Source organism: Haliotis cracherodii, unplaced genomic scaffold (genome assembly GCF_022045235.1).
Source record: "Haliotis cracherodii isolate W230 unplaced genomic scaffold, xgHalCrac1.p SCAF_5, whole genome shotgun sequence".
NCBI classification, from domain to species: Eukaryota; Metazoa; Mollusca; class Gastropoda; order Lepetellida; family Haliotidae; genus Haliotis; species Haliotis cracherodii.
This window is the reverse complement of record NW_027266308.1, coordinates 61,723,764-61,751,545: the sequence shown is the minus strand read 5'-3', so window position 1 is coordinate 61,751,545 and position 27,782 is coordinate 61,723,764. Positions and strand designations below refer to the sequence as shown.

General features: G+C 39.3%; 1 protein-coding gene across 2 annotated transcripts; it reads right to left on the bottom strand.

Annotated features, from left to right (window-relative positions):
• Nucleotides 1-1,441: 1,441 nt before the first annotated feature.
• On the bottom strand, nucleotides 1,442-26,578 carry LOC139443297 (glutamate receptor ionotropic, kainate 4-like). 2 transcript variants are annotated; one of them, XM_071224271.1, is made up of 12 exons: nucleotides 26,340-26,578; nucleotides 25,565-25,687; nucleotides 24,826-25,068; nucleotides 20,331-20,518; nucleotides 15,607-15,774; nucleotides 8,563-8,754; nucleotides 7,523-7,623; nucleotides 7,097-7,187; nucleotides 5,884-6,187; nucleotides 3,742-3,959; nucleotides 2,739-3,004; nucleotides 1,442-2,077 (listed from the first exon to the last, which is right to left on the bottom strand). In XM_071224271.1, the coding sequence occupies exons 1-12, from the start codon at nucleotides 26,458-26,460 to the stop codon at nucleotides 1,831-1,833; spliced, it is 2,262 nt and encodes a 753-aa protein (XP_071080372.1). In that variant the 5' UTR covers nucleotides 26,461-26,578; the 3' UTR covers nucleotides 1,442-1,830. The 2 variants fall into 2 exon arrangements, with proteins under 2 accessions (XP_071080372.1, XP_071080373.1); XM_071224272.1 differs by having other exon boundaries at nucleotides 8,563-8,751.
• Nucleotides 26,579-27,782: the final 1,204 nt, after the last annotated feature.

The window sequence follows — 27,782 nt, the reverse complement described above, 5'->3', positions numbered from 1 at the left end:
GTTGACGTGAGGAACAACGTAAGGCTGTAGGATCAAGTCTCTGTAACGCACACCTGTCAATGCACCTGCCACGTGCACGAGAGGCGTCCTACCACCGTGATGAATTCCGGCCCATACCATGACACTCCCGCCGCCAATTGGGACAACCTGCTGCACACAGTTGGGGGCGTAACGTTCACCCCGACGTCTGTAGACACTTGCGCGCTCATCAGCACGTGTGAGTAGGAAACGGGACTCGTCAGTAAACAGTACATTTCTCCACCTTGCACGTGCCCATCTAACCCTCTGTTGGGACCAAAGCAGACGGTCCTCCAGATGACGTGGGGTCAATACATGACGTCGAACATGTCTTCGTGCAAAAAGTCCAGCCTGCCTCAGTCTGTTGCGTACCGTTTGATCTGCGTACCCCAGGGATCTGTGTGGTTGTAGACGTGGCTGTGGTAGTGCGGTCTCGGAGGTGTCGCAGCCGGATGTATCGATCTTGTGCTTGGGTTGTCACCCTTGGTCTTCTTGACCTTGGTCTGTCGTCAACTATGTTGGTGTTGTTGTATCGGGTCCACAGTGCGGAGATTGTCTGTTTGGATACGCCAAAGTGCCTGGCCACTTCTTGCTGAGTTGCTCCAGCTTGTAATCTCCCAATGGCGTTGTTCCGTTGAGCTGCATTCAGTCTTAGCATTCTGTCACCGCCTCTACTGCCTTTATAAGGACTGTATGAACAGCCGTTGATGTGGATTTTTATACCCATTCAGCAGGGGGGCCTGCATGCCTAAATGCAGGATCATGTGCTGCACGTTTTTTTTACAGGCGGTTGCGTTTGGATGAAGCTGTAAAATTTATCCCCAAACGCTACGTTTATGTGCTTTGCATGTGTTTTCGCGAATTATAGACACATCATCTTTATGTTTGACTTTTTTGGTTGTCATTTAATGTAATTATTTTAGATATTTGGCAAAAAGTGGTTTTATATCTATGTCAAGTTTCTTTTTTTGAAGAGTATATTTCGGGTTAGGGGTAGGATTTGCAAACAAATGTTTGGCGGTCATTCATACAGGAAGATATGAACACATTTATAACAAGACATCAAACAATGCCAATTATTTTGGCTTCTTCCAAATCTGAAGCAAACTATTTCCAATAAATGCCAAATCTCATAAATATGAAATGGTATGTCCATAATGCAGAAACATGATTACTGTAAGATACTAAGTCAACAATATTATTTGTACCGCTTGAATATTGCAAGCATGTATAAATATATGAACGTGGTTTGGTCACATAATCTAATAAAACACTCTTGTCATAAAATTGAATCTGGTATATTCAATCATAATTTATATAATTAATATACACACATATACATACATACATAGACACATCATACATATATAATAGTGCATGTGTATGATTCGATCCTGTTGGATTTAATAATACAATAGTGGACACTTATATTCAGAATATTTATCAATTATGATCAAGTATATTTGTACATTTATACAGGTGGAGAAGGCAGGGGTGGCCTATAAATTACTACAATATCAGCGCAGATGCTTCCCTAACATGATGCATCCGGAATCCTAGGCTCGAAGGGATCCCCTTTCCGCCAAGGTCATGATGCTTTCTGTATCAGCATCATTCCCGTACTCTTAGATTTAACAAAGCGATACAAACCCTCCAGTTCCCTAAAGTTGACAGGCAATGATAGAACTAAAATACTTTCAAAACGGCAGTAAACATGACACCTTCACCATGTATTGATAATTTGGCACATAAGTCACTAAAGCAACACTGTTAAATAGTCCATGTTCCAAGAAGAGGAGTCTCAGCTGAATACTATGAAGCAGGATGCTGTTGTGTACCTCCCGACTTTGATCGCCGTCGACACTGTACTACCTTTTCATACATGATGGCCAAAATCCCCATGAAGATGCCAATAACCAGGATATAGAACGCGCTCTGCAAGTCCCCCAGTGTCATTGCTCGTGTTGCCATTTTCTTCCCGTCTGAACATTCATCCTCGCCTCGCCACCACTTCTTCTTCCAGGCGACAAACAAGCCCTCTTCGGAGAATGCCACCAGCCTGCGCGTTAAAATGACAAAAAGTTATGAGGGAAATACATGATTTCCTATTCAGGCATTAATAATGATTTATTTGAAGTTATTCTTCGGTGACTCAGTTCTTTTTATCCGCCTCTGAATGATCATTTTATCCCATGAAACCTTGTTTGTCCTGAAACCCGATTAATGTTGGGAACACATTTTCTAGTACACGTATGCAATTAAATTGTACATCCTATGTTGTGTTTCACTGGGAATGTGTGTTTGTTGTTTTACTCCGCATTCAAGAATCTAGCGAGAGTGAGAGCTGATTTATGAACTTATTCGGAATCGTACAATGGATTCTTGTCTTAGCAGAGATTTCTTATGACTATGGAAAGGGTTTTGTCACTTATGTTTATTGAGGAATATATTTCGTTGAAGTCTTTGAAAACTTTAACTCTGCCTTGTGTTAACTGATACTACAGTTCCGACTGCCTTCATAGTTAAAGCCAAGTCATGATACAACGGAAGTCAGAAACAGTTAAACAAGTTTCACAATTTCAGAGAGAGAGAGAGAGAGAGAGAGAGAGAGAGAGAGATTTTTTTCTGAGACACGGTGTGATTACAATAGGAATATGTGACAATACTGACACAGAGCCACGCCATCGATACGAAGAGTCGGATGCAAATATTTAACTCACTTTTGAGAGAAAAGTTTTGTGTATGGAGAATCAATTGGCAGTCCTATTCCATAGCGTACTTGATATACGGAGTCCTCCAGTAGCCTCAGTTCACAGTTCTCACGGGCCCAGCCCGTTAACATGTCCGCTTCCACAAAAAATATATATTTACCAGCTTCAACCTTTTTGCGGTGCAAATATTCATCGCTGTGTAGCACATTAGGGTCCGTCTGATTGAATTTTTTAATCCCGCTCCATATCGCTTTGTAATCATTGGATCTACCAAACTGCAAAATAAAGAGAGTCAATGAGAACGTCGTATTTAAGTAAATATAAAACGTTAACACCAGTCAATAACAAGTCTCTAGTATCCAACGAAGCAGATTCCACTGGTCGTAAATGGTGAAATAGAGGTGACAATTATATGACTGAAAATCAGGGATGATACCAGGTTAAGCATGTCCTGTCCTACCGGTGGCACCCGCACACACACACACACACACACACACACACACACACACACACACACACAGACGCACACACGCACGTACAGGCCGCCGTGATAATTTACAGCTGGCTGTTATTCGCTCGCTTATTCTCTTTGTATCCCCTTTTCTGGAAAACAGTTGAAATCACTCACTAACCCTATCGTAAAAACATACACAAAAGATCAATGGAATAGCATATGTAACGATTGTAGCGTCAGTAAAATATCTTTCTTGGCATGAACTTTGAAATGTACGGGAAGTAACTCTTCAAGCTCTAGCATCGATGTTTTTGCGAGCAAACGAACCTCTTTCACGTATATTTTTCTACTATTGCCTTATGCTTTATACTAGTCAAAAGAAGTTAAGGTCCACCCGATTCTGTCAAATAATATACTTAATCTGTCATGCGATGACAGATTAACTATGGAAATATGGTAGAACCGGTGGTCATTTTCTTCTTTTGGGCAGTATATACTGATATTAAAGAACGCCCTACAATCCCAATAAACTTACTGTGAACAAGGCCTCATACTCACCTCGAATATATTCACCCAAAATGAGCCCCCCTGTGTGCCCCATTTGTACTCGCTTTGAGCTGCTACTTCCGGTATTGTACGGAATGGCAGCGTTTCCTTGGCTACAGCAAAGAATGCCATCAGGTTTCCACAGTATATGGCAGTAGTGACGGTACCAAACAGCCACACGAAGCTGATGAAGAAGCTGGTCGCTAGGGATGTCGATTTCACGTCGTAGCCTGTGGAGTAGGGGAAGATGACGTTAAAGCTTGTCACAGCATGTCAACTGATGTGGCTGAAAAGCCGAAAGTTCATGGACGTTTACCACTTTTGTGAGACCAACAAACACGGGTTTAGTACTGACAAATATTCGTCGGAGATTCGTCTCCGCATCACAGGTTTCTGCACATCGAATTATGCGGTGCCTTAGACCACTCGTGCCCCTATATCACACAGGGAAATGTCATGGTATGATAACCATGGATAACCATGCAAGGATATGATTATGATCTTGACAAAATCTGGAAACATAATCATGGCAAACCGTGATTCGAATTCCACGATCATAGGTTTCTGTCTTTTCTGCAACGGGGCCTTAATCCCTGTGTCCCATTTACCAAAAGGAAATATTACTAACTTAAAGTGAAATATATTATATTTTTGTGAAGTACCTATTTAACAAAGATGTAGCTATACCATGCACCTTAGCAATTGTTATTATTTTTCAAATCCTTGGTAGGTACACTTGTAGTTGTTTTACCCAGGGGGGTAATTGTGCAGTTAAACATAGCAATATCTTCCGCGTCAATTCACAAAATAAAAACTTAAATTTGCAGGGGAAATTTCAAGGAAGTATGGTGAATGATATTATACTCTCCTGTAGGCCACTAAATATATAGGCGAGTCTGAGCAAAACGAACGAACTTAGCAAATACCGTCGGCGTAGGATAGCATACAGTCAACATATAGTCGAGGAGATGTTAACTGACATCATTTTAGACGCATCTTACAAGGGGCATGGGTAGCCCAGTCGTCTGAGGGCGCCGCTTATCACTGTGCAGAGTTGCGTCCCTTGGGCACGCCAGAAACCTATGATCGTGTGTTTGTCAGCACCATATTCGTGCTCGTGGTTTTCACTAAAATGGTAAACGTCTAAGACATGTATCCCTGAGGGCTTTCCTACCACATCAAGCGGACACGCAGTGATATAAAAGGAATACTGTTCAAAGCGGCGTCGAACGCAACTCACTCACGTATGTAACGAGAAAGAATCGGACATGGGGTGATACCACACAACTAATAATAAGAACGGTGTTGCCCTTGGAATGAACGAATTTAACTTTCTGTTTCACTATGCATATTGGAATCTCTGCATGAAAATTCACAATCACAATATGAGAATATAAAACAACAGGAAGATAATATAACTAACTTAATATACAATATAGCCTATATTATGGTAATTGTTTTAACTATAGGTAGTGTTTCACCTCAAGCACCCACTCACACCCCATTACACCACACCCCTCTGGATCCGCGTAAGATGTACAAAAGGTATATATTTCATAATTGATCTAATTTAATCTTTAAGAGGCATTTAGAAGTTGGGAGAACATGAATACATGACACTTTCTTTTTGGGGGATAGCAACTCCTTTTATTCTTTGTACGACGTTACTTTGCTACTCCTTGCTCCTCCTTGGGGGTGGGGGTGGGGGGGTGGATGGAGGGGGTGGGGGGTGGATGGAGGGGGATGTGTCCCAGTCGTCTAAAGCGCCGCGATTCGCTGTGCAGAGTTGCGTCCCCTGGACACGCCAGAAACCTATGATTGTGGGTTCGAATCCCGGTTCACCCCGATTATGTTTTCTAGGCTCGTCATCACCATGCCCGTGCTCGTGGGTTTCACCGAAGTGGTAAACGCCGGAGACCTACATCACTTCGGGCTTTCCTCCCACATTAAGCTGACACGCCGTGATATAACTGGAATACTGTTAAAAGCGGCGTTAAACCCAACTCACCCGGTGAAGGAGGAAGAAGTAGCTCTGAAACGTCGTACAAAAAGTAAGAAGTTGCTATCCATTAAAAAGTCACATGAATACACCTATGGGATTGTTCAGAAATTGTCATGTGCATTATGAATTGTTCATCCGCATAGTTTACTCACTGTAACGAATAAACATCCCCCAGATCAGTAAAGTGGTATCTCCCAAATCCAGGTCGTTCTTCGCCTTATCTCTGCTCACCCACTGGAGGCAGTAGAGTAGAGACACCGAGAACACAAAGGAGATGGCAAGACACATGTGCACTTGCCACGAGAAAGGAAAGAACAGAGTCTTCCATTGTGAGGACTCGGTACTCGGGATGCGGTACACTCCGACACCCTTGTCGTACCCAAACGGGTATGTGAAGTCCATCACTTTAAGCCGAGAAGACGAGATGGTCAATGCTGCCACTGTTAGGTCAATTTGCTGAAAGCGTAGACATGAAGGAGGATAATAAAAAAATTGTGAATGTGAAATGTGAGATTGCTTTAATAAATAGTTGTAACCAACCACGTCGGATTAAATACAACAACGAAAAGTATACAAGGCTAAACAAAAAACGGTCCGACTGCCTCATCCGTCAATTGTCCTTATCGAAGGTAGAGCTGACTTTGGATCAGTGTCCAGATAAGATCTGACATAATCGTTAGGAAATAGTCATAGGAAATAGTTGTATATCTAGTCTATGAATCTTGTCGATCAACACGCATCACGTCAGCCAAAAGCGTTTTTTTTCTAATATTTATGACATTCATTCAAATGCTGATATTAACTATCATGATCATGATAACGCACGTTCTATGTTTTGGTCCATACAAAATCAATCATAGGTTGTTAATGATCAGTTCAAACGTGAAATCACAGAAGGCAAATATGAAATGGACACAATGACCCGGTGTCCATGTAAAGAGTTCACCGACAGTGACACCTCTTGGAGACTTGAGATCAAACAACTAGTAATCTGCCTTCCTGTATTATTCATATCATTCTAGAATCAATATACATGTTATGGATACACATAATCAGATTGCTATCAAAAGAAAGGTAGTGTATGATGTGAGGCCCACGAATATATGTCGAGTTATCTGTTGTTCGAGAGGAAGCAGTTTCAGATCATACTTGTAGTACCGATAACGATTCCACGGGGACCACTCTTTAGTAGTCGTAAACTAAATATCAAGATAACAGAATTCGACTTAACGGGGCTTAAGTTATCAACATACATAGGGTTACTGAGATATTCGATACGTTTTACAAATGCATATCATATATAATTCACGAAATTAATTAGATATATCTATCAAAGTTTTTGTGGTATATATTAACATGACTAACATTATTCTGAAGCTCTCCAACCATTCCAGTCCACACGCCCGGCGCTATCTCGAGGCCCCATTCCCCATCAATAGGGAGCTTGACTTTGTAGCTGGAGAAGAGGTAGCCACAATGGTGAATTTATCAGAATAGTCAATCATATGAGCCTTGATGTAAAGATATTGCACATCACTTAAGTAACTATTGAAAATGAATGTTTAGTCTTGAAAGCCTTTTCGTATTCTACAAAGAATAGAGATAAATCGATACCATTTGATGAGAGAGAAGGGAGAAGCTTGTTTGTTAATATTTCTGAATAGGTAAGGACTGAATAGGTAAAGACAAAGGAACAATACACCATGGAGGAATCACATCAGAATGAATTGCATGGTGGACGTGAAATTTGAGTTGGTGTATTCAAGGTATTGTGAAAGGAAATGGACGTACGTGAAGTTGAGTGTGAGAGATAATTCATGCAGCATATCTACACACAGGCCCTCAAACTGCAGCTGCCCGGAGATGTTGTGTACAAACGTGAAAGGAGCCCACTGAAAACAAGTGTAGTTCACAGGTTCACATACATAATACATCATGCCTCGTTGTCTCGAACGTCCGGATATCTCGAACACCGCTAGGTTCGAGATAACCGGGTTCGACTGTAACTGAGTAAGTAGGGTTACACAGCTGGAACAGTTTCAGTTATATCACGGCTTGTGAATTTGAGAGATACCCAAAGTTTACGGTTATCACTTTGCTGATGCTAAAAAGATCATAAGCCATAATGAACGTGAATCAAGTATTCGAACTGACGATCAGCACCGAAGTGCATCACTTCACAATACAATGTCAACAACACCTACGTGCTTACAGTGAAGCAAAGCGTAAGCTAATTCTAGAATCGATTCAATCGATCATGAGAAGTAAGACTGCATCTAAAATATTTGTAAGGGACCGACCATTTTCTATGCTGCGGGTTTCGTTTGGTGCGTGGAGATAATTTTGTCTCACATTGTTCACGGGCTGTCTATATGAAATTATGTTGTACCTCCGCCTGTGGGGTTCATTTAAAGAAAGACGTTGCATGTCTTGAAGCAATGTCTCCGCCTCCTGGGGGAATGAGATACTCGGTATATAGAAACACTGTTGTAGTCTATTACTCAATCAAATAAATATCTATGTCCCTTCTAAAAGCATTAACAAGGCTGTCGGGTACAAATTTTCGGTTCTCGAAATTATGTTTGAAATACGGACATTATCTCTGTAATCATTATCCGCAAGACTGACATGCATAATAATCACATGGCAAACTAGCAGAGAAGAGTCTTAATAGCTTGAATCAAACATGCTGGCATTGCTAGTTCACCTAATCCTAGTACCCCATTAAAGCTAAACAACCAACAATACCACAATTCCACAATACCTCACAGAATACAAGTAATATTCAGTTTCATGGGTAGCACTGATAGGTTAAAGGAAATTATCAATACCCTCATTGTTGATGCTACAAAGAGCCTGCCATTGAAGCCGTATTCCAGGTTTGGAAGAAGTTGGGTGTAGTTATCGACGAAACCGCTGCAGTTGAACTTGCCCACGTGTGCCAGACGTCGGCTGACGTGCTCGTCTCCCACATTACGATACATCAAGGTGTATATGTCACCCCAGCAAGTCTTGTCACTCTGCTTCAAAAACGCAAATAAAAGCATGCTCTAACTTCATTTTGTATATATTTTCTGGAGAAAGATATTTAAATAACGTCACAATTTACGGCTTAGGGGTAGAATACATGTTGGTTCGAGTAGCCGATTGTTCTAGGACCTGACAATACTCAGGATTGGGTGATGCAAATGTGCGCCCTCTCAGACCTGACTGTGTTCCGGAAAGGACTCTTCTGTTTCATAAATATGTAGTCCAGGTTTCATGATGGTTATAATGAATAAGTCTGACAGAGCATTCGCACCGCAAACATATGATTTAAAACATTGATTTAAAAGTTATCAGGGTATGTCATGGCATTGCCTCACGAAAAGCATATATGTTCAAACATACTGTCATATTCACCATAACGTAGTTGCAAATATCAAGTCTATCTCGTGACCTCTATCCGACACTCAGTAGTCGAAGAGCGAACAATTCGAATGAGTTTGCACAGGGGAAATACCAGTGCTTAATCAAATGAATCACATTGTTTCGAGAGCAGGCACCAATGCACAAACTATTTAATTATGTAGAAGGAAGTTTCGCCTGTATCCTCCGCCATGCCATGTACTAGTATTTACATGCCAATCGACACTCTGTGAGTTTTATTATAACTTGGAAATACAGTCATACAGTGCTGTTCAGTACAGTGTCGTATTCTCAATGTCTTGTCAAATCAATAAACGTACGCGATATTCTCCTACATTTCGGTCAGTTGTCAACAGCTAGCAGTGCAGATAGATATATGTTATTCGGAACCAGCATATATATTTTTTAAAAAGTAATGGATTTGGGCATAGCCTAAGGCTATCGCTTTCGCTCGTCTTCAGTGCCGAAGACCCGCGTTCGATTCCCAATCTGGGTTCAATTTAGAATTGACTTCAATATGTTTTGTTTATGCATCTATCTCAAAGTCAGTTCTGAAATAATCAAGTCAACAGGAGACAGTAGTCTCCTCCTGGGCGTGTCCTTATCTTTTCAGATTGATGGAAACAAACGCAAAAAATCTTGCTTGATAATCCACTCAAATGCAATGGAAACACTTGCAATTTATAGTATTTTATAAACACTTTCGTCTTTTTTGCCTGCAAGAACGTAAATGGGCCTTACACAAGGATGTTAAAGTCGACGCCACATGGGAAATAATGTCAACGGCAATATCAGTGGTAGCTTGGAAAAAGTAAATATCGTGTGGAAACTTTAAAAAACTACTTGCACTTGGTTTCAGTGCTTGAAAAACGCTCAAATATAACGCTACATATACGCCAGATTGTGAAACGTCAGTTATTTTTATCATAAAATGTTAAAACTTTCAACAAGTCATTTTAAAATGTTCTGTTACAATCTGCGACGCTCTTCCCAACCCCCTAGTGTATTATAGGGGGATCTAATTCCTGCTTGTTTTATTTCACCTTTTACCGTCCTTTTTCTTTCTCCTTCCTATAATTAATTGGGTTTGGAGTAAATAAATTATTGATGAATACACGATAGCTACGCGATAGAACAATGACGAAGCGTGGTATATTTAACGCTAACACATTGTACTACGAAAATGTACAGATAATAGACGTAGGAAATGTGAAAATATCGGAGAAATATCAAACTTAACCCCCTGTTCATAAAACAGACTTCTGCGACATGGCCGAGGTCGGATTGTTTTCAGGAAGTCATCATTATTTAAACACGGGGTAAATATTTTCAAACCTTGCAAATTTTATGAACATCCTCAGGGAGAGAGAAAATAATGTCGATATTTCAGATAAGAAATAAACGACTCGTGGTCGTTATTTATTTCTTAAATATTATAGGGAATAGCATTTACCTTTAATTATGTGATAAAAAAGGATATATGTGTGCGTCCATTTTGTTTTACTAGTGGTGGGCAACCGCAAATTACATCGATCGACATACACAGCAATAAAATAAATTTATGAGTTGTGTAGATCTGTCTAATTGCAGAATCGTCGGCTTTGTTGTCTTCAAAACCAACAACGGTCAGCAGATTTCATGTACAGTAAACTACGGTTATAACTAACTCAAAGGGACCACTAATTTTAGTTCGTTATAACCGTAGTTCGTTATAAGCAGATATATAGCATATATACAACAAAAGGTTCGTTATATCGGTCAGTTCGTTATAAGCGTGTTCGTTATAACCGTACTTTACTGTATTTGTAACTTTTTGTAGTTAGTACATCATGTGTGTATTAATCTTATCCCCCTGTCCCTGCTTGTACAACAACATGTCCAGTGTATGGTACAAAAGACATCAAGACGGTCAGATTCCAAAGACTGTGTTACGTAGTACGATTGTGTTTTCTTATGAGTCTTGTAAATTCAACAATAAATCACGGCAATATGGTTTCGTTATCAGAATTGCTTCAGCCTACATGATAAAGATGGTTTATAACGCTACCTTCGGTAATATTTCTGTTATGTCCTATGGTGATAGATTCATAAAAAAGAATGTCCGATGTGACTCAAGTCGTCGATGTTATTACCAAGTTAAATCCGTGCACGGATGCTTACAGACCAGCTATGATATACTTGGGTAGATTAAGGATCTGAACCAAAGACAAGCAGATATTGTCATGATTGGACGCAACAACGCAACAAACGAGTTGATAGAGATGCGCACATGAATTGATCAGAGGCACGTAAAAGTATGTTCCCACTTAAATTACCAGTAACTTTTATTTTGCTAAAACCCCTACGTTAACGGATATAAATATAGGTCTGGGTATCACAATATTGGATGAACACTCATTGAACGTTGATGTGTTTCAAACATCAATATATTATTATTGGTATAGAGCGGATAGCCCTTATATGCTAATTTAAATAAATAGTTCTACTTCAAGTTCCATTTAACCACTTTGAAATGTGTGTATTTGATTTAAGATTTCATCGATCTTTGAGGCTTTCAAGTGAAGCCCATGATACACAAGGCAATTTATGTCTGGCAACATTGGTCAAGACACACCATTAGGTCTACCGCACAGACATATATGGTCACTTTCACGCCATCTAGGTTGTTGTCAGGGAAACGGGCGGGTGAGAATACATATTTGAGATTGTGTTGGAGAAGAATATGTGTAATTCCATATTTGGACTTACACCATTTGTTCCTGTGTATTTTTCAGGTGAACAATTGACTTGCCTTTGCATGTGTTTGTAACATATACCACCGGTAGGGCAGGATACGCTCACCTTTTCGTGAACACCTGGTGTCATCACTATTTGAAAATGATTGGAAAACACATGCGCGGTATAATGTTCGATTCGTAGATTTCTTATGAATATGGAAACAGCTGTTGACGCTTAATTTGTATAAACACGGTAACTGTTAATCTCCATCAGTGTGGTAGCAAAGTGAGGATCAACCTTATACACATAGCGCTGCATGTCAGAATGCCTTATAGAAAGATCCGGGTTAAATTAGGTCTTCACAACCATTGTAACTGGCGGCTATACTTGTCGTAAGAGGCGACTAACAGGATCGGGAGGACAGGCATGTCATCGTATCCCAATTACGTATATCGATGGTCATGATGTCAATCACTGGATTGTCTGGTCAAGACCTGGTTATTTACAGACCGCCGTCATAAAGCTGTAATACTGCGAGTTAAAAGCAAAGAATAACATAATGGCTTAATGTACATATGTCCTCCTTATGTTCTATTGGTTTCTGAATCCCTTAATATTCGAACCTCTGTTACTTCGTCATATCGATTGGTAAGGGTTTTAGTAGTTGTTCTTAAATATACACTTTTCTGTGTTGTTGAGGAAATTCTCACGCCCGGGAAATTACCCAAATCGTTTGACAGATACGTGCACAATTTAGGACATAAAAATAATGGGGGTTTTTCAATCACGATTGGTTTAGTGGACAGGTAGAACGACCACTTTATTCGTCTTTCAAACATGAATACTGTAGTACCATAACGTCATCGGGAAATTGGCATGCGGCTTTCATATAGCAACAACTTCGTCCTGATTTGAACTTATATATTTTCTCCAGAATATGAAAATGGATTGGAAAACAAGCGAACCGCTTGTGTCAATACCGCTCCGTGACACATAAAACATGATAAAGTATTACATCAGTGAAGGATGACTTTAACAATTGAATTATACAAAGTTTTAAAAAAAATATAATATTTGGATTTGACCTCTTACTCAAATACGAATTTCCGCATCGCAGTGTTTGTAAAGAGTATCCAGGTTGGTAAAATTACATTTCATTTCGAAGATTGAAGTAATTTGTACACATGAAAAAGACATGTAAAACATCTTCCGTTTGATATCCACAGAGATATCCAAAATATGTCTATCATACTGATCTGCGTTTAATCACTGCAGTCACACTTGTGGCGACTGTGAATAATTTGAAATAACCTGTTTCAATATTTGAAATCCCTTCCATGTACCACGTTCTTACATTAAGTAACGGTTATTTCTAGTAGCATATTCCAATGTCGTGTTGTAGCTCGTATAAATAAGACCGCCTTCGTGGTCTAGTGGTAGAGAGTCCGCCCGAAGAGCGGAAGGTCCATGGTTCGATCCCCGGCCACGTCATACCAAAAGACGTTACAAGATGTTACCCTGTCTGGCGCTCAGCATTAAGGGGCTAAAACAAGGACTGGTCGGCTCTGAGTCAGTATACTGTATCTGAGTGGGATATTCATGTTTAACTACAGCATGGTATCTCAGTGAGCTAGCACTATAAATCGGCATCTGTCCGGACTAGTACAAGCAGCCACACACACACATGTGCATGCATGTCGCTAATATCAGTGCAATAATCTTCGACGCGACGTTAAACCCAATCTCACCTCACCTCACCTCGTATAAATGAATCTGCACAGGCTTTTGTTTTACACTTCACTGTTTTAGGTTTATCCCTTATGTTATAATCTATGGAGCCTATGTAGGACCGAAACAGAATTAGCATAAATATGTTGATGAATAATGTGAACGTCTGGCTATTACTACATGTAGCTTATACTTACACTTACTTTGTGTACAGAGAGCCAATTACATCAGTAAAGGCACGATATTTTATGAATGACAACTTCTATATTCTATTATGATGCCACGTTTCGTTAAAATCCTTAAACAGTTGTCAAGCAACTCTTGTCAATCCAACAGCCTAATATTTTTTTGTTCTTCCCTACTTCCTCTCAATATTTTGTTTCCCTGTGGGAATGGTAACATAATTAAGGAACGGTTACGGACACATAACCGTCCCTTAACTATGTCCCATTCTCTTATGTCAACTTTTATGTACCGAGTACCGTTTGATAACCAACCAAATCAGTCATTACATATTTCCGAGTCCCGTGATGCGATTCGAACCACGGACCTTCTGATCCGAGGACGGACGCCTTGTCCACATGCCCCAAGAGGTTAACCCCGTTAGCAAGCTGACAAGGTAAGGATGTCATCTGTGGGATGACTCCACGCCCTGCTACATACATCCCCGTCAACAGAAGGCACGTCCAGGGCCGCATAGTAAGGTACTGAGGCTTATTTTGCTCAAATTTAACATGAACGTGCTCAGCCCCACGTTGGGAGCCAATGTAGCGACCATAAAATTTCCGAGTCCCGTGATTGGATTCGAACCACGGACCTTCTGATCAGAGGTCGGACGCCTTGTCCACATTACCAAAGAGGTTAACCCCTTTAGTCATGTGAACAAGGCGTCGACCTCGGATCAGAAGGTCTGTGGTTCGAATCCAATCACGGGACTCGGAAATTTTATGGCCGCTACACACTTGCAATATGGTTGATTTCAGAACAGTACGTTCAACACATGATATGAGCAAACTTCAGTTTGATAGCCAATGTATGAATGCTAGTGATGTCATTAAAATCGGACAACATATCACACATGAATATCATTGTTGTGTTAATGCCACTAGATATATATGGGCCCTATACACCTACATGTACATGCATATCTAACATCAAATCGGCTAAATGACAGTGATTCACAAACACTCAATACTTTCCTTGGAGGAGGCTTTGCATACTTGGCAAACAAGCATTGAAGCCATGATTGTTTATGTCAACTGGTGCTGAATTTTGCAATATCGACTTCACTGAGTGTGTATTTAGACTTCAGTTTATAATTACTTCAGACAAACATGTAAATATCTTGTTGAACAGAAAACGCCATAGCAACATGAGTGTATTCTCCGTCCTGTATATTTGATAACTTTGAAGGTACTTTGAAACAAACACACACCACTTTCTTTATAAAGGTTGAACTGTATCTATATTATGTTCAGCTTGTTAAGAAATCCACTTTAGATCAATCACGCAAAGTAACAATGTTTTTAAACACGACCAAGTTTAATTCCGGAAACCGGCAGGTCTCGGTCAAACGTATTTACAGAATTTAACAAGCTGTTTTCATGGGTACATATTACGGAAGTAAAAACATAAAATATAATAAAATCAACACTTAAATTTTAAACCATGTGGCCCAAGGACCAAAAAAGGAAAGATGTGTAAAAAAGGAAACATTTTCACATTTAACATAAATTATGTTATTTGTAGATATAGGTTATATACATAAACAAATCCATGGTATTTCATTGCATGAACTGTTCCTAAAACGTTAGTTCCAGATACATTGTATATCACGGAGTCCTGTAAATTATTGAAACTGGACCAGAAAAAGCAGCGATTAATGTCATGCCAAAGTAAAAGTAAAAGCCAGATTTAATAACATGACATAAATACAGTCATCAATGTAAAAACAATTATGGCACCAGGTGTTCTCGAAATTGTTGAAAATGAGCTTCAAATGATTGTTGAACGATATTTACCATGGTGGGCCAATCAGCGGAGATGTTGGGGTACACCATGATGGCGACGTTGTCGAGCCAGCTGTCGGTGTGGAACAACTCCAGGTCCCCCTCCTGCATCACCACCAGCCACTGGGATGTCGACCGCATGTCGCTGCGACGTCTGTTCATGATGTCAAATTTCGCAGCCTAAAAAAACCAAGTGAAGTAATATTTTTTATCATCCAAATCTGCCTCTCACAGGCGATATCACTTGGGTGAATAAAAGCGATATCTACATTGAAGATACAGCTGACCATTGTGACGTCATTGTTACGATGACGTCACAATCAAATGACATCACTAATGGCTCTGCTACTGAAGTTGTTAGCGGTACTTTTTACACTTAAGACACTGCTTATTACTGACTACAAACTGAAAAAGTTGGAAGAATGATGTTGGAAGCAAGCCTTAGCGTTTTTCCACTTTTATCAACACATGTTGATGTATTTGATGTCAAAAGACTATATATGTCACATTCAACAATACATTTGTGAACATGTTCTTGTTTATTTCAGATGATATTGAACTAAAAATGAAGAATGATAAACGAATGTCTTGTTTTAACGTAATCCCAAAAGTAGTTTACGAAATACCAGTTTTGAAAGTTGCTGCCTCTTCCAAACATAGCCATTAGTGTGGTAGATCACAATTCAAGAGCTGAAGAACAAAATCAGTCAGCCAATTAAAGCGGTACGTTTGTTTACACCGAACGTAAAAGTAAGAGTAGACTATATATTGACAAATTTATTTTCTTTATTGTCTTTTCCGCAGCCATGAACATTTACAAAACATTAACAGCGACGGTATGCATAACTTTCACCGCGGCGCGGCTCGTTTGTTTTATCGACCTTTTCTGTCTTTCAGTTTGTGACCAACTATGCTCTCCTGTCATAAACATATGCTGAGGAGATAATTACGCTGCGTTTTCGGTTCCAAATTCAATTTAGCGTGTTTAATTCTACAGGTAACCTCGCTCTACATTGATAACACGGTATCTTTATCTCCATGACTAAATATAACGCGAACTTTTGAGTGAATTGAATGAGTGAGTATGGTTTAACGCCGCTTTTAGCAAATATGTCAGCAATATCACGGCGGGGGAACACCAGAAATGGGCTTCACACATTGTACCCATATCGGGAATCGAACCCGGATTTTTGGCGTGACGAGCGAACGCTTTAACCACTAGGCTACCCGACCGCTCCACATTGAGTGAAGTGGCTATGGTTGAGTCCAGTGTTTTGTGTAGGTTTTTGATAAAAGGAAATTACGGAGACACGGACAACAGCCTTCAAAAGCAAATATGGCGCTCTATGTGCTCGAGCAGTTTGTTTACAACATCCCACGAACTTATGGCAGGCACTGAAAGCATGTTGTAATCCACTTCGTAAGCTAACATAAGGTGGGCATCCGAAAAGAAAACTAATCGTTTAGATTTCGTTCTTCACCACACGTCACTATTATGACGTCATATCTTTCATTGTGACGCAAAAGATATGACGTCACAGTCGTACAAAGAAAAGCGCCAAATACCAAGCTCTCTGTTGCCCTGAAAGCCTGAAATACATTCTGCAGATTTCTATCGTGTTTTCTGCATGGAAATATTGCCACACATCCTTTGTATACGGTAGTAACCGCAACTTTGCATTTTGTAGCATATAAGTGTACATATAATCATTTAAATATGCCTACCGACAATGACTGTAAAAGAAGTCATGTTCTAAAAAAATAAGCTTCGCTGTGATGCGACAGTCAAATGGTCTGTTTCAATCAGAGAGAGTTTATTGTAATTTGATACCTCTGATTGACCAATCAAAATCAAGTATTTACGAAATTGCTTTTCATGGCCTGTTCTATCATCAGTTTCCTTGCAGTTGTCTTTCTGAGAATTTTATCCTCAAAACCATGTTTATTTCTAACGTGAACTGGAACCGCCGTGACCATTTCAGTCAATGTTATCAAGGAATCGTCTTTTTCATCCATATTCTAGTTTGAGTCATTGAGTGGGTTGGTTTTAACGCTGCTTTAATATCAATACAGTTATATCAGGGCGTGTAAGCTTAAAGTGGGAGGAAAGCCCAAAGTTATGCAGGTCTATGGGCTGAGGCCATTTTGATCAGTATGCCAGTTGATGTGGGAGGAGAGCTCGACGTAACGCAGGTCGTAGACGTTTACCGCTTCAATAAAGTCAATGAGCGCGTGTTGTGTGCCGAAAATCACAGAAACATATTGGATCGTAGGTTTCCGGTATGGCCAAGGTCTTCAACTCTGAACAGCGAATAGCGGCGCCTCAGACGATACGAAAAATAGTTTCTCTTAAAATTCTCGAAATAATCGAAATCACTGTAGTCAACAAGAAATCCAGGATCGGAAATAGTCTCAGATATATATTCTTCTTTTGGTAATTTTATAGTTATAGAAAAACTTAATTTCAATTTGTTTTTCATGAAGCCTGGTAATGGATGTTTCTCGCTCTTTGGTTTACTGGTGTCGTTAAAGCACGCACATCTGTAACGTTATTCTAACATTTAAACGGTACATTATTTTTCAGGAATGGACAGTTGGTTATGATTATCCTGAACCAACAATTCAATCAATGTACACTTGGAATAGAAAGTGCCACATTTTGTTTTGACACTCAAGTGAACTTCTTCAACTTTGTCAGGAAGCATATTTCGCCAGCGGTGCTCCAACCCGTAGCCTATGATTTGGGGATACCTAATAGCGGTCCTCGGCTCCTGCGACGCATGACAAGACGTTATGAAATGAACTATATGTACATACCTTGGAATTTAATATGTATAATTTTGAATTTCATCATATTACTGATAACAGTGTTCACGTTGAATAAGGCAAATAATTGATGCAAACATCCCCCACCTACAAAAACGAAAAAAAAAACCCAAAAAACAAGTAAAGCATAATATATATTTCTCTTATCAATCTAGCATGTTTTCCAACCCGTAGCCTATGATTTTGGGAAATGAAATAAACTAATTTGTACAAACGTTGGAATTTAATATGCATAATTTTGAGTTTCATCATATTACTGATAACAATGTTCACGTTGAATTAGGCAAATCATTGATGCAAAAAAGCGTCATGAACAACAGTAGAAGAGAACACATTCCACGTGGATCAGACAAAGGCCATGAACGCAGTTTAAATGCAGGCTACAAAGAGTTCTGGTTTGTGTTTCAAATATTTTCCACAAGAGCATGTCTTGTGAAAGTGTATAGGGTGATATGTGTTATAATGGGGGTATATCCTCTCGACTGTTCTTATTCTTTCCTTAAAAGGATTGGGCGTCCGTCCTGGCGGGGGTATTGGACACGATATTTTCAAAGAATTGAGAGTTACCCATACATTCCCCCCTACGTAAAACACGTTAAGACGGATCGGTTTGAGATATAATCAATCACTTTGCCATTTCACAGCTAGAATGTGTGAATGTATTGATATATGAATAGGGCGTGAAAGACCATATGGACTTGAATTGATTATCAGCACAGACAAATCAAATATAAATATACTATCAATTTCATAAAACCTTATAATTTGGCTAATAATCCTAAATTGAACGGCGTAATATTTGAATACATTAGAAACAATATGTAATGTCTAATTATATAATGGTTACTTTTGTTTAGAAAGGATTAATTCTGAATGAATTAATTTTTCCTTCAAATACCAATTAGTGTCAATGTTCATGGCTGCTAAGCGACTATTCAAAACTATTATTATTTACCCGTCTGTTATTGATGTTTCTAAATGGTAGTTATGCACTTTGACAAGTAAATATATCCTTTTATCCACCAGCGATAATCAGATTTCTAACTAATTTGAGATACATAATTCTATATCAAGATTGCAAGCTCTTAACACGTATGCACGTACACTGTAAACATCCTGTTGTTCAACTACATGAGTTCACACGAGAGTACACATATCAAGGGTATTCATCTCAAATCGGCGTCACCAGCAAAAGACATTCAAACAACTTCGTTACGCCAATTCCTTCTGCACAATCCTAGAACCATATGGGCTTTCTCAGACATGATCTCTACAATCTTCTCAAATGGTTCCATTCTGCATCCTATTTTGGACCACGTATATATTCGTATTTACCTGTGATATTATTTTTCATTTTGCAGACCCTCCACAAGATCTAATTACGAAGCAGTAATGACACAGATGACAAAAAGGCAAATACCAATTCACAGCACAAACACAAAATGATTCAAAAGCCAGTGGCTTTGAAACCTTGTCACTCAGTTAAGAACAGATAAAAAAGTTAACAGTGTTATCGTGAAATGCAAGGTTATAGTAGCCTGAAGTCGAATGCCTTTGTGTTATCACTAAATGCTCATGGTTGATATGTTTCTGTCACATCAAGGTATGATTTCAACTATTTTCAGGATTGTCAACATCATATTATTCTGTCTTATAAAATTCGTTTTCCCGATGACCCGTTGATAATATTTCGAATACAACGAAACCCGACAAACACATCATCATCATTTGGTGCCCTCTTCTTCCATTAATCACTATGCTAGCTATTTACCTTTGGCAAGTTAACCATAGGTTAAACACTAGTTTTCCTTAGACTAAACTACATTCCTTTCCAATGCAAAATTAACATATATCTAATTCATTCATTCATTCATTCATTCATTCATTCGTTCATTCTCGCAACAACTTACCTCATGTAACACTAAGTGCACGCCTTTGTCTGAACCAAACAAAAGATAGTTCCACGGAAATCCTCTATCAATTGTTGTCGAATTCATAATCCGTTCGTGTATAACAGCATTTGAATCAGACGCATTATACGTAAAGGTGAGGCAAAGTAACCCTCTTGCTGTAAGTACTTCAGATATACTCCAGACCTCTGCAAGAAATAAAGAAAGCATGACATTGTTCTTTACATAATTGTGCATACCAACATGACAGGTAAACTGTGTCACCCTATATTACTGAGAAGCATGTTATAACGATAACGTCATGCACGATGCTATCCCATATCAGCATGGAATTTCACACTTCCCTCCTCATTGGCACTTTTTAATGGAACACTTGGTATAATCACTGATTTTCAGTGATCCATTCCTAGAATTGTCATCACTATTTTACCTTCGAGACTGATCACGCTCTCGCGTTGACGTTTCCGTTTGTACAACTTGTACAGCTCACTATACTCATGCGTTGGGTTAAACATTAATTCTTAATTCGAAAACACAAGTTAATTCCGTTTGATTCCATTTGAGACAGATGAATTGCTCACTAACTCAAAATCTAATAATTGCAACAAAACCAAAATGTGCACAGCGACATGAATTGGACAGACCAACTCTGATGGTTTGTCTCATAATTTTGGACACCCGAATAAAAAATTTGTTTAACAAACGATCATCATATTGTTGACATTTTTCGCCATCCCATACCGGGGAGGACCAGTCGCTCATAGAACAGCCAGGTAGGCGAGTTTCATGTGCGAAAGTGACGTAAGGATTGCTGAGCAAACCATAGATGCGTGATTGCTATACCTGAAACAATGAGAACATCACTCGACGCGAAGTCAATTATTTGCAACGTCTTCAAAAAATTTAAAAAAGAATGTGAAAGAGGTAGACCACAATATGCTTTGAAAAAGTATCGTTTACGAACTGCACGTGCAGTTGGGATAACAGAAGGGAAGTTAAAAACTATGTTAAAAAGGTGTACTGATTCAACCTGCAGTGACACACCTGAGGGGACCATCTCAAAACCCAAACGATGTTTTAAAGTCGATTCATTTCAACAAGAGATGGTTAGAAACGCCATTAAGACTCTGTATAAACAAAATATCTATGTCTCTCTCCGTACTCTAAAATAATATATGGCGACAAATCATTACTTGACCATTTCGAAATATCAGTTATGGAAATTGCTACACCAATTTGGTTTCCGTTACAAAAAAGTAGGCTCCGAAAATAGACATGCATTATGCGAGAGGTTTGATATTGTTCGACTAAGGAACCATTTCTTACGCACAATACGAGAAAAACATTACGAGGGTTATGAGCCCTTATACTTGGACGAAACGTGGGTAAACGCTTCCCACACCACAGGAACACAATTGTTCCCTAGCTCCTCTTCTGATTTCTGTGCCAGGAAATTGCCATTTGGCAAGGGTGAGCGGCTTATTGTGCTCCATGCTGGCTGCAAGAGTCAGGGATTCCTACCAGGCTGTTCGCTAGTTTTCATGGCAAAATCCAAGGACAACCGAGACTATCATACCGAAATGGAGCGGTATTCCTAGAATGGGTTAAAACTCAACTGGTACCAGTATTGCCCCCCAAGAGTCTGGTTGTCATGGATAATGCTCCATATCATGGCGTTCAGGTACCTAAAACAAAAGCCCCAACGTCTAACAGTAGGAAGGGCGATATGATAGAATGGTTGACACACAAAGCAAAACCGTATCCACAAAAAGCAACGAAACCTGTTCTGTATGATATTATAAAGTCTAATAAAACCACACGTGTCTTTAAAGTTGACGAGTATCTTAAAGGACATGGCCATTCAGTTTTGCGATTGCCGCCCCATCATTGCGATTTAAACCCAATAGAACTAATTTGGGGTATCATTAAATCGGATGTTGCCAGGCAAAATACAACATTCAAACTGCGGGATGTACAGAAACTGGTTCAACAATCAATAGACATCATCACGCAGGAAACGTGGCAAAAGTGTATTGAGAAAGTTGAGAATGAAATAGAGAGACATTATTGGGATCATAGTGGATTGGACCATGACACAATCAAGCCAGTGATCATCAGGGTAGACTCGGACAGCGGCGATAGCGATTCGGACAACAGCGACACCGATTCCAAATGCACTGTCACGGCTTCAGAAACCTGCAACAGTGACTCCGATTGAACACCCAAAGCGGCTTTTGAGATGACCCCCATATACGGTGCACATGTCTGTTCATTACCTGGCCGTTCCATGAGCGACTGGTCCTTCCTGGTATGGGATGGCGAAAAATGTCAACAATATGATGATCGTTCGTTAAACAATTTTTTTATTCGGGTGTCCAAAATTATGAGACAAACCACCAGAGTTGGTCTGTCCAATTCATGTCGCTGTGCACATTTTGGTTTTGTTGCAATTATTAGATTTTGAGTTAGTGAGCAATTCATCGGTCTCAGATGGAATCAAACAGATCTGACAACTAAGATTTATCTCAAACGTTTACATACTAATACTAAAGGTGCTGAACTCACTGATAATTGTGTCTAAACAACGCCTAAAACAACGGCTGTTTGGTACAGTTATTTTCAGTATAACAGCCTCACAATTTTGTCATCTAACTCGAAACGAGCACGCAGGCAACCGATAACGTTCAAGCTGTTACCCGATGTAAGCACTCCATTCAATTACAATGAAACTTGTCCGAAAAATCGATTCTGAATTCGTAACGAACACTGTCACACTATTCATTACAGGAATTGTTTTGTTAGATGTATTTATTAAATCAAGTTTCTGCCGTGTTTGTCTATTCCTATTAGGGTTTCAATTTTCCCTCTATCATGAAGTTAGCTTTTCTAATGCTTAGGACATTGAAAGTTCATTTGAGTCGTTAGGTTTTTTTGGAGATAATATTATATTCTACAATTACATGTAGCTGTTGAAACAAATATAAACTTGATATGACGTATACGTATTTATTTCACCTTTCTTAATTAAAATAACTAAATGATCGGAATTGTTCTATCTGTATGTGCAGGGAAATTGGAAGTGATTACAACAGTAAGTATTCTATGTATTGATTTGTATGGCCTAATGCTATGCTGTGGGTGCCATGCTTACCCACATACCTTGTCCATTCGGCCTTTCGCGGGTATTCTGAATGATTAATAGTTAATAAATAAAGTCCATTATGGCGGTTCTAAGAACAATGATCAAATATTGACATCATTGCAACTCTGATGATACATCCGTAGATATTGTTTGCGGTGGGAATTGAAAGTGCCACCGCTAATATGAATGATCTAGTAAGTGGAATTGGAAGAGACCAAATTGCATTTATTTACATGAACTCACGTTGAATATTCATTGTTAATTCTTTAGACGTTTGATATCTTAATACTAATATAAACATTGAAACCATGCAGTGAAGCCTCGAGAAATGGGAGTCGAATATACATATATATGTAAGTGATAGATAACTCGAGGGAAACGATGCACTGATAGAATATAGTGTTGATGGGGAGTGGTCCTAGAGATACATGTACATGATATATGTACAGATATATGTCCATATGGGGCCAACAGCGTGCATATGATTTGTATACGGACGAACACGGATACAGATTTATCTATAGATCTAGATGTAGTGAGTGTTAGACTAACATCTAGTCTCTGAAATGAACATACTTTACAGAAAAACAGTTGTTAAATTATAGGTATGAAATACAATAAACAGGAGCCTAGAGACTTTCTTCATTTTCAGATTTGTACAGACCCTGATACTGCAGTAATCTAGACTTGCCAAACATTATTGACTTGCATGGGCTGGATTGGATATATTTGTTTCAGGGCCTGTATGACTGACTTTCGTGAGTGTTTGCGTTGGGTTTTACACCACTTTTAGCAATATTCCAGCCACATCATGATCACAATAAATTTGCTTCACACCTTGTAGCCATGTCTCCCCCAGGTATTGGTATAATGGTTACCTAAATTTAATTAACATCTTATGTCACTGACCTACATCATGGATAATATGTGTGAGGAAAATATCACGTATAACGTAATGAGCGGTATTGCAGCTTTAATACCGTCGTGCATGTGGCGAGCTGGGGCCACATTAACCTTGCAGTGGTCGAGTATTTGATTTTTTGTCCTTATGGTGCAAGATCGATGGCAAGTTGATAAAAAATGAACCATAAACAGATGTATAATATTTCGTTAAAGATTGTTTGTGTTGTGCGGATACATTTGCGGCATGGCGTCATAATAATTATCAATGAAGTTTAATCGTCTAACATTACTGACGTCAAGTTTATCGTATCGTAGATACTTTGATGCATTGATAATAACGGGATAATCGTTTCATTGTGTGTATCATTCTGATGTTCGAAACTCCGACCAGTCTGAGACTCTTGGCGTAAAATCAGCATGACATATACACTCTATTAATTATATACATACCATTGCCGTTTTCGCCGATTATGATGACGGCTGACCACTTAAGTCGTTCTATGGCAGTTAAAATACTCGCACTGAAGAGTAACGCCGGGGAGAAGAAGACCTCTTCTTCTGGCTGTGGATTTGGTCTAAAACACGTGACTCTCTTCTTCTTGTGTCCGTAATGTCGCAGCAGGATCTGTATGGTGCTGCACGTGTCCATCGGTGCCAGAAGAATCGGTAGACTATTTATTATGTTGAATACATCTGAAACAAATGACCATTATCGTAGCTCAACTCTTAAGTGGAGATTGATATATGAATGTATTGTTTAATTCAAGGTAATGAATGTTGATGGTAAATGTGTTGACCCTATATATGAAAACATTATACGTGAAAGTGATTTGGGCTTGACGCTGCTTGAAACAATATTTCTGTAATATCAAGACGTGTCAGTATTCTGTGGGGAGGAGGCGTAACTCATTTAGATCTAAAACATCTTCCGATATGGTGAAATACACGAGCACTATATTGGTGAGAGCATCATCCTTGTGATATTAGTAACAGACAGTCGATAAAGTCAATGAGGTCTCTTCTGTGGCATTACTGTCTTCATAAATGTATTCCCTCTAATGACTTTCTGATGAGTTCGTGTTTCCCTTCCTGTTTGTCCTGTTCCAGAGAGATGGCTTTATGTTTAGGATACGTAACCCCTACGTGAAAAGAGAACTAAAAACGTGATGACTATGAACTTTGAACGTACCATTCCGGACAAGGACAAAGGGTTGTTCAAGGGGAACGACTATTCGTGTGAAGCGGACGTTTGTTACATTATTCAGCACCGCTTTCATGTGCTTTTCTTCAACATCATGGCTCTCAATAATGCCTGCAAAATAAAATTATACAAATTGATACTATGTCCATTTCTGCATTGCTGATTGTGCTTATAATGAGAGAGTTGGTGAATATGGGTTAACGCCATTTGAACAGTATATCAGTTATATCAGGGTGGGTGCTTAACATAGGACAGCCCGAAGTTATGCAGGTCTCAGACATTTAGGACTTTGGTGCTGACGAACCTAAAAATACATCAGGGTGATCTGGGAATCGAACTAACCATCCTATGCTTCTGATCTCTGCACAGCAAATTGTGAAGTTTTAGAGTACTGGATCATCTGTGTCACTGTGCATAAATAACAGTGACAAAGCCCTTTCCTCCCGTCACAATCACATGCCAAGGCAAATCAAGTGTCCAACTGAACAAACACGTGAACATATGGTTCAAGTCAATAATTAGAGGGGGGGGGGGGGGGGGGGGGGAATTGGGGTTGGGGGCTTGGGTTTTGGTCCAGTTATAGACGTGGCTATAGCAAGAGGTCCAAGGTTTGTGGGGACAGGCCAACCACATTGTTTGCTTATAGATATATTGTGATATAAACCTTATCCAGATTAGAATGGCGAATAGTTCTTAAAATAAAGCTTAGAACAAGGAACGCTGATCGCAGTAGAGTTAAACAGTCATGATTTAATATACATACCTATATTAACACCAGTTGTAAAGGAAGCACAAAGAGCGAACAGGACTGCTGTTCTCAATATCTCCACAGGAACTCTCATGACACGAGTCTGTCTGGTATCGAAGTCCACCATGAATTTCATGTTACATCCAACCTATAAATAAAACACCGATCCATCGACGTCCACAAGTTCGTTAAGCTGTCGCACTGCAATTATACCTATATTGTATGATGTATTGTTAAACATACATATGTTCACACGGCATGCGAGAAAATACATATGTTCATATATCATGCAATACATGAATGCTGATAATGTATTATTTATTCCATATGGGAGAAGAAAGATATTGAGTCAAGCATGCCAAACATATCCTCTGGGTAACTCAGTTGCTACTCACACAATGCTGCCACAGTGAACCGCGTGTCAGGTGTGTTGTTGTCTAGTGATAGTGTCCAGAACCGCGTTTCATGTTATTTCAAATATGCAATTCCTCCACCTTAGCTATCCAAAGCATGCGACCGACTCCAGCGGGACAGTCACAACACTGATTCGTTTCAGAGTAGTTGAGGTTTTTTGGTTCGATGCTTGAGTCAATGTATTCTCGTCACTATGGGCACAAGCGTAGAGGCTGCGGAAGTCTCTTGTGATGCTTTGCAATTAAACTGCCACTTTTGACAAGTCGACCATCCGCGTCAATAGTTACTTATCTAAATGAGTGAAGGGTAGAACATGCTTAAAACGTTAGGGGGTCATAAAAAGTTCTATTAAATCCAAAATGTAGTCGAATACGTAAAATATGTGTCTGGACCCACTAGAAAATACTCTTTTAAAACTGGAATCATTAATCTAATGGAATATTTATGGCCGCACATGTTTAAGGGCACTTAGTCCCCCACATAAACACTTTGGCTGGGGATGGAAAGCAGGATTACTACTGATGAATGTAAATATTGCAATAGATTGGTTAGTTAATGCACCGGCGTAGTGTTAAATGCTAGCATGAACATTGTGTACATATGTCGATAGGTTTGTGCCACTGGCTCTGTTACACGTCATCGTTAATAGGGATATTTAATTACCTTACGTAGATTAAGGCATTAATAACCTGAATCCTATTAATGTATCTGACTGACAATTGCCAGGCTCTTCAGTTCATGTAAGCTTTAATTGAGATACTGGTCAATTGAGGCTTACGTCTTTATCACGATTATTCCATACATATCACACACCGTACTCACGTGGCGAGTGGAACCCGATTCAACGTGTAAATAGATTGTGACCCATTACACTGAGACTTTCAATAGTACATTTACACATAAAACCCATCTGTGTGAAATAAGTATATTGTAATACCTTCATCATATTAGACAATACACTACTCACCGTTATGCAGGTTTTAATTCGATCGCTTTGGATACAGATAGTACTTGGATGAAGGTAAATAGATTGGTTTGTGTAGT